The sequence below is a fragment of the Nestor notabilis genome, unplaced genomic scaffold (genome assembly GCF_000696875.1).
Source record: "Nestor notabilis isolate BGI_N333 unplaced genomic scaffold, ASM69687v1 scaffold4167, whole genome shotgun sequence".
Taxonomy (NCBI): Eukaryota; Metazoa; Chordata; class Aves; order Psittaciformes; family Psittacidae; genus Nestor; species Nestor notabilis.
The window spans coordinates 2,227-15,861 of NW_009937667.1; the positions used below are offsets into that span (position 1 = coordinate 2,227).

Sequence of the window (13,635 nt, forward strand, 5' to 3'; positions counted from 1 at the left end):
TTGACTAGAGCTTCAACTATTACATGCAGGCTATTTCCCAGCCTTATTTCCTTAAAATCATAAATGTTGAGCACAGATTTAAGAAGTTATTATCCCAAAATGGAAATCAGGTGTTTTCAGAAGCCCATGAAAGTCAAGAGAAGACTTTTCCTGGAGTCTGGAGTGCTTTAGATTGGTTCCCAAGGCCTGTCTGCTCTCACCCACCAAGGTGTCATATTGGCCTCATCTAATCTACTTGAGTAGAGCTGCCCTTTCGTTTTATGCAGAAGGAAAATCTGTGAGAGGAATGAGGCTGTACGGTCTGAAAAGCACCAGTTTAGGTTGCCAGACAGGGCGCTGTGGCCCCCTACCAGATCAAAGACTCTTCAAATGACCACAGAACAGCAAAAAGGGCTTTAGATGTCTGCACATCAATGGGAAAACTAACACAAGCACTTCCAGAGGTTTTTACAGATGCAGAGAGTAAAATATGGGGTACGCATGTGGACTTTTCCTTAGCCCCGAGAACCTCATTCAACATGTGTATCGAAGCCCTTCAAATCCCAAACTTTGATCCTATTATGCATCAGAGCCCAGTGTCCTCATGGCTCCACTCAGTCATGTCCTGCATGTACTGCACAGCAACTCTGCCCCTTCAGGTGCTTTAGCTATCATTCAGTGGTTGACTGTTTGGGTTTTTTTCTGTTTACAAGGTCACAAAAACCTCAGTAAAATTACATCATCTGAGGGGAGGGAGGAAGGAAGTTTGGGGTGTGTGGGGAGATGTGTGCAGGGGGAATTTTCCTTTATAGATAAAATGTGCTGTGCTTGATATTTTTTCTTTTTCTTTTTTTTTTTTCCCCCCTGCTGTACTGGGGAAAAATGTTCTCTTTTTATTGGAGAGATTTCCTGCTTGCACAAGGTTTCCAGAAAATCCACACAGGCCCATGCCAATGTTTATTACTTGCAGAAGAAATAGAATCAACAGATAAAGATTTTGAAAAGGAATGTAAAGCCAGAATCGATGCTAGGAGCTAGGCTATTTCAGTGTCTCTCCCCACAACACCTAGAATAGTTTATCAGCTAATCCTTCCTGTCTCCAGTGCATCAGGAGAGGATATTGTAGGGATGTCTGGAGTCCTTGGTGATTTCTGTAATGCCATGAGTTTGCCTTGTCTTTAGGAAACTGAAAGAGAGTGGAAGATCCTTATCTTGAAGTGCAGGCTGGTCTCCGTAGGTGCTGGACTTCCAGAATTGAGGATTATGTGGTGATGGGGAGAGGGTGGTGGTGTCCCAGGGGTAGGTGTCTCTGTGAGTGAGTGCCATCAGTGCGTCTGATGGAGGGGGCGATGTGAGCAGAGGACAGCTCTGACTGTAGGTGTCTTTGCATGTCTTCAGGTAGACAATCAGCGTAAGGATCTGGACATGAACAACAATGATATCGATGCTGAGAAGATGACTCGTTTCATCCGGATCAACGAGCTCCGCCTGGTGACAGAGTACACCCCTGTGGTAATTACAAGCTCCTCACAGCCCTCACCCTGGCCCTTGGCCTCCTCCTCAGGGACATCCTCCGGTCCAAGAGTTTGCATACCCAGATGTGTGTGAGGGTTGTGGCACGTGGATGGGAGAAGGCACACAGCTCTGCTGAGGCTCCACATGGGGACTGGAAGCAAATGCTGTGCAGGGACATGAGAGTGGGGTGGAGGGAGGAAGGGAGACGTGGTGGTTCATTTAGTTTTCCAGTAAATTTGGGGTGTTGGTGGGCCGAGAGCTCCATTTCTTACCACTCCTTAGCAGCGCTGCTTCCTCCCAACATGGTATTTGCCTTGTTGTGCTGTGCCTGCAGACTCTTCTCAGCCAGATCCCCTCTCTTTGACTGAGAAGCCTAGAGAAACATGGGAGCTTGAGTGACTAACTGCCAGAAGGCAGACTTTTCTTCATGGCCCAGCAGCACACATGGCTTGACGTAAATCTGGCTTATTTGAAGGCATATTCAAGAGTCGGTTGGAAACTTCCCAAGCAAAATTTTTCCCATTCCCTCCATCCCTTACTTCAGAATTCATCAGTTCAACAACAAAAAAGTCAGACATACTTTGGACATCTTCGTTAGCTCACCCATCTGACTGGCAGTGGCAGGGTGCCAGCGCTCTTTCCCGCTTTAGAGGGTAACCAAGGATTTAGGCTCCTCTGAAATCTCAGCAGTTCACTGGTCGCATTGCTGTGGATTCAATAGGTCTTAGAAGTCCCAGTGGCTGCAAGGCTGAGACTTTATTATTGCTGATGGGGTCTGTTGCAGACTGCTGGACAGCTGTAACAGTGTTGACCTGGCTCAATTTACTGAAAGGAGAATGTCCCAACCTGTTTCAAAGCCGTATCTTTTCAAGCTGATGCCGAGGTTCAGGTAAGAGGGCTGACAAATTCCTCAGTTTAGCTGCAGCCTGCCAGTAGAGAGACCATTTTGTTTTGGAAATGCAACATTTTGTTTCCACGATGAAATACTGGAGAAGTTCTGTTTAAAAAAAAAAAAAGAAAGAAAAAAGTGGATATTTTTTCTCTTGCTAAACAGTGTGAAAAACTAATCTCAAAATTACAGAGTATTTTTGGACAGAAGAACCTCATCCTATCCCATTATCCTTGCAGTGAACACTCAAGTTAGGTCAGCAGGGACATTCTTGTTATCTTTGTAACTGCCCAGGCCTTTTGAACCCCTGGAGCTTCCACTGCATCTCTTAGCAATTAATTAGATCATGACTCTTTCTTCACGCATTTCTGCTGATGCTTTGGGCTCTTGCTCCGTGGCATCCCATTCAGCACCCAAGCTGTCTCCCTTGACAGAGAAGCCCTGAGCTGTTCAGCTGGTCCCCTCTGCCCTGACTGGCAGTACACACGTTGTTCCAGTTTTTTTGACAGATGCTCTGGAATCCTGTCAAGGTGCTGGAGCTGACGGTGTCTCCTGCAGTCTCCAGCCCAAAGCCCTCCCAGCTCCACTGCTGTAGCTTGGTTTTTGGTAAATATTTATTCCCAGTGCATATGCTGTTTACATCTAAGAATGCTGCCGGGCAGCGGGATCACACTGAGTGCTGCCAGGAGTTTCCCTCCCCATCCTGGGGCCCTTACTGTTTCTCCCACATACTTCAGGCATTTTTAGGCTTTCCAGGAGAGTCAGATGTGACACAGCCATGCTGATGAGCTCTGCTGATTGCTCTTGCACATCTTGGACAGGCACACCTTTTTGTGGAGCTGCAGAAGGAGCTGCTCTCCAGGACTGCCTGCTCTCAGCCCAGACTTGTCATGACCCTTGGTGCTGGGTGGCTTCACCCTCACCTTCAGCCCCGTCCTCTCCCATGAGGTCTTCTAATGCTCTCCAGCCTCGGTTTGCACTCCCTCTATTCTCCCCTGCCCCATCTGCACACCACCAGAGAAGTGAAGGGATACAAAATACCCCATAAGCGTGAGGCTAATGGCAGAGTCCTGGCTCTCAACAACTAGATGCTTTGTGATGCATGGCCCTTGCCAGCGTGCACTCCCTGACCCTTTCCTTATTACTCCTGGAGCGTGTGGAAACTTTTTCTCCCACTGACAGTGAGCTGCACAGTCTGCACCTCTGTGGTTTCGGTGGCACGGGGAGGCAGCAGCTCTGGTCGGACTGGTGTTTAATTTGAGGGAGAGGCTGCAGGACTGCAGGAAGCGGGTAGAAGGAGAAGCAAAGTGATGAGTGAGTGAGTGAGTGAATGCCCGAAGATGGTGCAGCACCTTCTTGGGCAGTGCCAGCACTGTCTCCTTCACAGAGGGCCGCTGTGTGCTGCCCACTTGGCCTTTACCCAGGGGATGAAGAACAGCTGGCTCCAGGTCTCCCCCTGTGAGACTGCGGAGGCAGTTTTAACTCTCAGCACTCCAGAATGCCCAGGCCCTGGCATTGCTGAAACTCTGGCCTCATCTCCATCCTACACACAGCTTAATGCTAAAGAAATAAGGAAAGACACCAACCCTGACACTACAAATCCTTCCCACTTTCTTGCTCCCATTTTGGCCAGGTGGTGGATCTCAGTGGTTCAGGGCACCCTTATGGTCAGTGTTGGCTGGCCTTCCCTCTCATCTTCTTTGGCCCCCTAGTTTTCAGCCTGTTGTATCCAGGAAGTCCCCCTTCCTAGTCTCTGACTATCCTGAGGCCAGTGATGAATCCTTGTGGTCTTCAGACTCTCATCCTGGGAATAAGCAAAGTCATGAGGTTAAGTGCTTCCACAGAGCACCCAGATTGGATCTCTTCTGCTTTAAAGAGAGATGTCGTGTTTGGGAGGCTGATTTGCAAAGAAATCTAAGCTGAGACATGAGGACCAGTGTCCCTTCAGTGCTGCAACCAATGTGGATTGAATGTTCTCAATCTCGTGGCCTGTGTGTTTTTCTCTCTCTGTCTGTGGTGGCTATGTTCTCGGCAGACAGCAATAGGTGTGATGCAGAGTTCGTTCCAGCTTCACCTTCTCCTGATCACAGACAAAACATCCCCAAAGTACCCCGAGCAAATGCGCAGATATCGGGAGGCAGCAGAGCTCTTCAAGGGAAAGGTAAGTCCAAACAGAGATTTGTCGAGCAGTGATTTCTTTAGAAGATGGGGATGGCATTATCTCCTTCTCTGTGGATTAGGGCAGCAAAGCCAAGTGGCAGGAAAAGAGAATTGGTTGGATAATTAAGTGGAGGGCTTGGATCTGTTCACTTTTCACCAGTTTTCCTCCCTGTGGGGAAAACATCCTCTGTATCCTTCTCCTCTGCTCCCTCAGGGGGACATTATGTACTTCCTTGCTTCTGGTCCAGTTTTGTTCTCTTGTACTGGGAGATGACAAACAGCTGCTGCACTTCATTCTGGTGATGGTTGCATTCCACTGGTGTGAGAGATGATTTTGTATATACAGCCTTCAAGATGCCAAGGAGCATTATATAAGTGACCAGTGATAGCAATTAATGTTGCAGTGATTCTTAACCCTTAGACTTCTGGCTGTATCCTGGGGAAAGAACTGTTTTTAAAAGACTTGCGAGTAGGTTTGTCAGATTTCCCACACTAAGGTGATGGGATTGATGGGGTCTTTCAGAGAAATTCTGTCTGGTTCCCACCCCACTGTGGACAGAGCTTCCCAGATAGTAAATCATCCCATGGCTGATTCTCTGCCAGCAGCTGGATTACAGGGGAATTTGTGTCCAGGGAACAGAGGAAGGAACTGGCAAGCAAAGGAAGGCATTTGGGGTAAGGAGAAGATTAGAAGGGAGGAGGCAGAAGATCACAGCAGGAGGGAAGGCTGAGCTGAGAGGCAGTGGAAGAGATCTTCCTGGGTGATGTGTGGAGCTGGAAAGAGTTGTGGTTTGAGAACAAGAACATCTGCGTGCATCTGTTTGTGGTACTGAAGGGGCAGATTAAAAATCAAGTATATAATCATCCTCAAATGGAGGGGCCATTTCAGAGCTGTGCGCCTCTAGAGTCTTGAGACTACTTTGGACCTTGCCATCTGTCCCACTGGCAAGACATCAGGCAGAAACCATGCATCAAAGTCAAAAGGTCTTTTCAAAAGTGTTTTGCTTTGACGTGCATCTGTTTGTGGTACTGAAGGGGCAGATTAAAAATCAAGTATATAATCATCCTCAAATGGAGGGGCCATTTCAGAGCTGTGCGCCTCTAGAGTCTTGAGACTACTTTGGACCTTGCCATCTGTCCCACTGGCAAGACATCAGGCAGAAACCATGCATCAAAGTCAAAAGGTCTTTTCAAAAGTGTTTTGCTTTGACGAAGACGTAGTGATAAAAGTTGCTTATCTGAAAAATGACAGCCGCCTCATGTGAGATGTGTTTTATAGTGACCCCACTAGCACTGTCCTCCATGAACAGCAGCGTTTGATACAGGTCTCCCCCCTCCAAGCAGCTAACTCCTCTAACATAGCACATTACCGTTTAGCATCACTATCCTTCGCTGATGCAGCTGCGGCTAGCTTTCTCTTCATGTGGCATGCCTAGAGCTGAGAAAATGTGAATAATTTTCCTAGAAATACTTCACAAAACATTGGATAAAATGTTCTACCAAAGTCCAGATAAGTTATGGGTTGCCAGCAAGCCAAATCTAATGTATTTTTATTATTCTTCATCCAGGCAAGTTTCCCACCAAATCAGTCTAGAAGTTCCCTGTAGTAGAAACAGAGATTAAAGATGTGGGGATTTGACTAATTATTTCTACTGCAGTGGCACTGAAGGACATGTAGATGAAGGGACTTAGAGTCTAATAAGTTGTTTTTCATAAAGGAGTGCCACTCTGAGGAGTAAATTGTGGTTTGTGCTGCCCTCTTACAAAGCAGTAAGAGAGAACTAGGACCCCTCTGGGTCTTAGAGCTAGATAGTAAGGAATAAGCAGACAGTATGGAATAAGGGTTTGTCTTAGGTTTGTTTCTTGCTCTGACATGTAGAAAGACATCAGTTAGTTTGGGTATCAGAAGCAGCTACTGCACAATACCATGGAAGTCTCTGCTAGCTAATTTTTCTGAGTTATCTGTTGTCAGGATCACCAAGTTAACTCACATTTACTTCAAAATAAGTAAAGTAATGAGTAGATTTTGCCTTTTTACAGCTCACAGATTGTCTGTGAATAAATGCAAGATTCTTGACTTGAATTTTATTCAGGATTACCAGTGAATAATTCACAGACCATGGAAATCTCTGCTAGCTAATTTTAAGTGGAGTTATCTGTTGTCAGGATCACCAAGTTAACTCACATTTACTTCAAAATAAGTAAAGTAATGAGTAGATTTTGCCTTTTTACAGCTCACAGATTGTCTGTGAATAAATGCAAGATTCTTGACTTGAATTTTATTCAGGATTACCAGTGAATAATTCACAGCCTGTGGGTTGCTGGTGAAAGGCTTGTTTGTGCAGAGGGGTTAGTGCTGTCAATAGTTCAAGCAAGGAATCTCTGTGCAGTAGAGAGGTGTTTAGGCTCCCTGTGAGCATGTACCACTGCATCCATCAGCGCTTTACAGTGACTGCAGAGTGCCAGAACAGAGTGGGGAGACTGTGTGTGTGTTGCAACTTCTCTACAAGCCAGTGCAGAACACAAACAGAGCCTCAAGAGCGTTCCCCAGCAGGAGAAGGGGTACCAATCCTTTCACACATCTATACTTTGCTCTGAGGGAAGAGGAGTCCTTGTCATTGTCATCATCAGGTAGAGGGAGAGGAGACATTTGTTGCCCGCATTGATGGAGAGATGAATTGGAACTGCCTCTGCTGAGTGACTGACCCTAAAGAATGAAGAAAACCAAAGAAAATAGAGTAATTTAGGTTACAAAAGACCCTTAAGGTCATCAAGTCCAACTGTTAATGGATCATGAGGAAATGATTCATCTGCCAGTTCCTGGATTATAGTCCCTTCATCTCTGGTTTATGATCTTTTCATTTTTGCCTGAGAGGAAACTGCGATTTTCAGCTGGAGGGTCCATGAGGCCGTATGGTGAGGACTGTTACTTGAAAACAGCCTGAACTGCACTCTGAGCATCAGTATCTTAGAGCAGTTGATTCCTGGAGAAGAAAATGTGAAGGTTAGGTGATGCTAAAACAGCAAGAGCTGACAAGATTAAGAATATGGTACTTTTCTAGCAGAAGTTGAAACAAGTGTGGGTGGGTAAGAGTGAACACACAGAGCTCAGGGCACTGCAGCTGCAGGAGTGAACCCACCAGCCTTCTTGAAGGATCCCACTGCAACCAAATATGTGTGTGTTTGGGAAAGCACTGCCAAAAGTCTAGGCTTTCTGCTGGAAAGGAAATGTCAGGGTTTGCATTGCTGAGCCAAATTAACATAAGCATCTTCAATATTCTTTCCACAATATCAGAGCATAACATGTCAATTACAGCTGGCATACCTCATGGATGTTTGCAGAAGTTTCAATAAGGTGATGTTGGGAATTACAAAGGCAACTTTTGCTGCAACTGATATAAGTGGTTTACAATGTCAGAATTATTTGGATAGAGATGTTTGCAAAGTCCCTTGTGCTTTATATGTAGGCCTATTTAGAAATCGGTTCTGAGAAACTCCTGAGAATCCTTCTGGAGTACATCCATGGAAATGAAAGGATGGTGCCCTTTCTTTTGCAGGCAGTCATTCACACTTGATTTTTCTTGTCAGACATTGATGGCCCCAGAACTGAGAGAGATAATATTTAGACATGCCTCTTCTAGCCATAACCGGAGGAGCCTGTAAATGTGGATTGTGTATGTCATGTAACAATATCTGCAGTGAACTTGTTTTGGTTGTTTTTTTTTTAGTTCATGACTGATGTTTCTGGTTTTCTCTGCTGTACTGTGCAAGCTATGTAAGAAATTACTCAGTCTACAGAACTTAATCTTTTTGCTTATACAGTCTCCTCAAAGAATGGAGGTTGCAGCTTCATGAAGCTCAAAATCAACCACTGGACATGAGGCTTGATCATTCTTCCTGTTTATCTTAGAGGAAAAACTAAGCTACATCAAATTGGTTTCTACCGTTGCAGTGCTATTTGCAATTAACTTTAATTCCTTGGGCAATAACATCATTCCATATCTTAGTATTTACCAGGAACTTGATGTTCTAAAAGCACTCAGCCAGGAATCAAGTTGTCAAGACACCAAGATGGCACCAAAGTTTCCATCTTTTCTCAGAAAGAGAAATTTGCAGGTGACAGTGCACAGATAATATCATGTGTGAAGGGCAGAATTTATGCCAGGAATTCCTAATCCATGCAGGAGATCCATCGCTGCCTGTAGCAGCAGACCTCTGAACACAGGCAAGAAGATTGCTACAAAATCAAACAGTTTCATGGAAATTATTTCAAAATAACAAAAAAACCCCAATCAACCCAGCTATTGAACAGGATAGTACGAAATAGAAAACGAACTTTCTGTTTGGGATGGAACTACCTGGTTTCTAGCAGTGACGTGACAGTTGGCATCGTAAGCGGGATATTTTTTTGTGAATTATAGCTTTGGTAAGTTGTCTAAGCAAAAGATTTAGGCTCCTTTCAGCACTGGTAGAGAAGGACATGTCCTTCCTTTCCTTCTAAAATAGGTGGAATAATGTGCCTGCCACCATTTATTGTAGAGGTTACGTAAATGACTGGCTGACACAAGACTAAGATCTAGATGTCAGATGTTAGCAAGGTAACTCTTGTCTCATGGCCAGTGTAATTTTCCATGGTCACTGCATTCATTCTTTATGATTGGAGCTGGCTGGGAGTCTCTGAACAAAATAAATTCCTCATGAGAAAATACCAGCTGGCATCTATCATGGGAATGCCCCCACTGAGAAACTTGCTTGGTTTCCAGCTGCTGAGGAGACCAGGCTTCCAATGCTTGTGGCCTCAGTACCAACACACCTTACAGACTGCCTCACAGGTGTGACTGAGTCCACACAGTCTTAGCAGGACCCCTGGAGCACATCCAGCATAGGGTGCATGTCCTTTTGCTGAAGGAGGATTCATCCCACGTCATAGCACCTCCCAGGAATGTGTCATTCTAAAACGTATGGGATAAGCGTTAAGGTGTCTTCTTTCAAGTGACAGTGGACAAATGCAATTGCCATCTCTCTTGTATTTTTGGAATATGAGGGGAAGGAAACTTTTGCTGAGCTTTGGCATCCTGTAACTCCATGAGCCAAGTGTGAGTCATTAGAGAGATCCAAGTCGGGAGCTGTGAATGATGACATCTCAGCCTTTCTAGCTGAGGCCCAGTGGGTTTTGTGTTTTTGTTTTCTTTTGTAAGGAAGAAGGTGTTTGGAGTTCTAAACCCCAAACTTTTTATTCTTCTGTTCTTACTCTATTCTCTGTATTCATAGATGAAGTACGTACACCTTTTTAGTTTTGGGATTTTTTACAAAGGCTGGAAGCTTGATAAAGTGAAGAATATTCACTAATATTTATTTATATTACCATCTGTACCAACCCTCTGAAAGTGCTTCTCTCAAACACTGGCCTCTGTTTCCAGCTTGCTACTTGGAAGGAGAGCCCTAAAACATAGGTATTGATGCTCCAGCTAAAAGCTTCTTAGACTGGGTCCTTAGACCTGTGACCTTTAGATTTGTGGCCCTTCTCTAGCTTGGTGTTTTATCCTGGAAGAGGCTGAATTTAGCGCTGTGGGAAAAGTTTCCACAACCTGTCTGCTCACCAGCTTGTTGCCCCTGGGGTACAGTTGGCTTGTGGAATAGAAATTGCAAGTGGTAAATAACCACATATCTAGTGAAAGGTATTATTCCTGTTTCTGTATTGCAGTGATTAATTGGAGTTAAACCTTACACCAGCCTAACTATCCATCCTTCCCATAGGCTGTTGCCTAGGAAAGTTTCCAGATATATTTGGGGTTTTATACAACACAAGTTTAATAAAGAATTTGAGATTTATCAAGTTTATTTTTAGAGAGGAAAAAGTTTTGAACTAACTTGAGTGTTCTTGATCAAAAAGAAAGAAAAACATGAGTCACAGCCTGGGAACCAAACACATCATCTTCACATTGCGTTGCTTTCCTTTTTTTAAACTCCTCTTTTTTTTTGTAAACTAAGTTATATCCACATCCATAAGTATATTAAATATGCTAGGCCCTGTAGACTGCACAGGATAAAGAGAAGATAAAATGGTGGATGTTAACTGGACGTTTGTTTCATTCACTTGCATGTCAGCAGCCAAGGGAATCTATTTGATCAGGTCACTGATTAGATTTTTCAATTGGTTTTTTTTATTTTCTTTTCTAAAATTTTTGTATAATGGTTTTACATAGCATGAACAGATAATTTAATGAAGATCTTTAAGATAGCTGTATATTTTATTGTTAATCTTTTGGATTAAAAAAAATAAAATTATACCAATTCCACCTGTAAGATCTCAGTCAAAACTTATTCTCAAAATAAAACCATGGAGCTGGCCACCAATTCTGATAAATCTATACTATTGAATCATAGAAGGGATTGGGTTGGAAGGGACTTTAAAGCTCATGCAGTTTCATCCCTGCTACCATGGGCAGGGACACTTTCCACTAGATCAGGTTCCTCCAGGCCCCGTCCACCCAGGCTTTGAACACTGCCAGGGATGGGGCAGCCACAGATTCTCTGGGTACCCTGTGCCAGTGAATCATATGTTGGAATCCTAATCCTTGTCTTGATCTTGCTCTCCAAGACTATTCATGAGCCCAGAAAACTGTAGGTTATTCTTATCCTTGCTTGATCATTGTTGGGCTTCTCTCCCCAGGTCTGAACAATCCTCCACTGAGCTGGGCTATATGGACATTGGTGTCTTGCCACCAACTCTTGTTTCCTAAATGATTGTATCTTCATTTCTATTCACTGCAGCTTACTTAAATGCATCCTTTGTCTTGGCTCTCTCATGTCCTTATCCTTGCAGGCTTGTCCTGGGTTCAGCTACAGCAGTCATTTTTTCTCCTTCTCAGTAGCTGGTGCAGTGCTGTGGTTTTGACTTTCAGCCTGGGAACAACACTGATAACACCGATGGTTTTAGTTGTTGCTCAGTGATGTTTACTGTGACCAAGGACTTTCTCAGTCTCATGCTCTGTCAGGGAGGAGGGGAAGCCAGGAGGAAGCAGAGACAGGACACCTGACCCAAACTGGCCAAAGGGCTATTCCACACCACAGCACATCATGCCCAGGATAGAAACTGGGGGGAGTCACCCGGAAGGCCCAGATCACTGCTCGGGTTGGGCTGGGTATCGGTCAGCAGGTGGTGAGCGGTTGTGTCCTCTCCCCTTGTTATTTCCCTTATCATTATCATTATTATTGGTAGCAGCAGTGGTTTGTATTATAACTTAGTTACTGGAGTGCTCTTATCTCAACCCGTGGGAGTTACATTCCTCCGATTCTCCTCCCCATCCCTCTGGGAGCGGGAGGAGGAAGAAGGCAGGGAGTGAGCGAGCGGCTGCGTGGTTCCGAGTTGCCGGCTGGGCTTAAACCATTACAAGGTTCCTGCTGCCCTATACTTCACTTCCACATTCTTGCAATTGAGTTTGATTTTTACACACCAAAACACCTTTTTACTCTGCCACTCTGGGTCTTGCATGGATGTGATCTTATCCAAATAGCATGCAAGGAGAATAAGCAGCTTCTTTCACATGTGCCACTAAGACAAAAGACATCTTCTTTCCTTAAGTATTAGAAGAATCGAAGTGGAAATTGCCTTCTTGCCATAGTGTAGATATATTTTTAAAGAAGGTGAAAGAAGACATTTTATTTGGTAGTGTAAGACTGGACTTCATAAACTACAGAAAAATACACTGTGTGGAGCAGTTAGTGGCAGAGGAAAGTGATGTCCTAACAGAGTATGGTAGGCTTTCTCTAACTCTTTATAAAAACATTACTGTTAATGTTCATATGATCACTGTCTGGGGGGCTGTTCTCTCTCTCACTTTCTGTTTTGCTCACATTTCCTCTTCTGTTTCCATCACAGATTCTCTTTATCCTGGTAGACATTAATTTGAAGAGCAATGAACGAACAGTGTCATTCTTCAAACTGAAGAAGTCCCAGCTGCCAGCTCTGGCTATATTCAATGCACCAGATGAGGAGCAGGATGTCTTGACTCTGGATGAAGTCTCCGTTGAGCGCGTACAGGACTTCTGTAACGGTTTCTTAGAAAGAATGGAGAAGGTAGCGGGGAAATTCTGTACGATCTACAGAAACCTAGTATCTTGTAGGACAATGCTGTTGCTCACAAGTCTCTCTTCATTTTCTTCAACTCCTCCCCACCCCTGCCACCTTCCTCTTTCTTTTTCATTTCACCTGGATATCAGAAAAATGTTGAATGTAGAGGAAAGCAGAGATGGATGTCTGCAGAGCTGCTTTCTCGCTGATTTCTGCCTTCTAGTCTAAAGCAAGAAGACTTCACTGGCCTCTGCAACCGTATGAAGGTGTCAGTGAAGCATCTGTTTTCTGGGAACAGCAGATGGGAGACAGAGTGAAGGGTGCTTTTGGACACTAGGAAGCCAGCACATGAGAGGGTCGGAGGGAGAGTGGCATGGAGAGGAAAGAAATCTGTCAAGAAGGCCACAGAACAGAGTATACAGGCAAAGGCTCAGAACTCTACCAGACGTCTCTGCTGGGAGAGGGATAATCTAATCTCCATGTTCATTCAGTGTTAAGAACTCTCTCTGTCAAGGCTCATACTCTTATAGCACAGAGGCTTTGTGTGTCAGTACTCTTTGTTGTGCAATTGAAATGGGATATGCAGGGCAGTGGCATAGAAGGCAGAGGGAGGTGTTCCAGTTGGTTTGTTTCCTTTTATCACAATGCTGAAGAAATCGAGCAACATCAAAACTGACTTCATGCCTCTGATGTGTTTTAGGGAGAAGAGGAACTTGAGGAGAAGGCTCCCAATGAGGAACTATGATTCTTTCTCAGCCAACAGAATGTCTGTGCCCAGAGCCATCTGTTTCTGGTGTCTGAAGCGTTCACTGAGCCCCACAGCTCAGGAATTACTGGCATGGTAGGATTATGGGGCCAAGTCAGTCACAGATTCCCATCTCCATGCCATGTACATATATGCTGTCTGTCCTTTCTAGGAATCTCTTTTCTCTCTAATTTTTTGGCTCCAGCTCTCATTTTCTCAGTACTCCACTAGTTCTGGTATTGCCTTACACTGTGTCCTTCCGTGCCAGCTCTG

General features: G+C 44.6%; 1 protein-coding gene across 1 annotated transcript; it reads left to right on the plus strand.

Annotated features, from left to right (window-relative positions):
- Positions 1–1,377: 1,377 nt before the first annotated feature.
- On the plus strand, positions 1,378–13,362 carry ERP27 (endoplasmic reticulum protein 27; the record flags this gene model as incomplete). The annotated part of the gene is made up of 4 exons (XM_010018923.1): positions 1,378–1,491; positions 4,419–4,544; positions 12,426–12,623; positions 13,318–13,362. Coding segments are annotated over 4 exons (483 nt in total), but the record flags the coding sequence as incomplete, so codon positions are not given.
- Between the last annotated feature and the right edge of the window lie 273 nt (positions 13,363–13,635).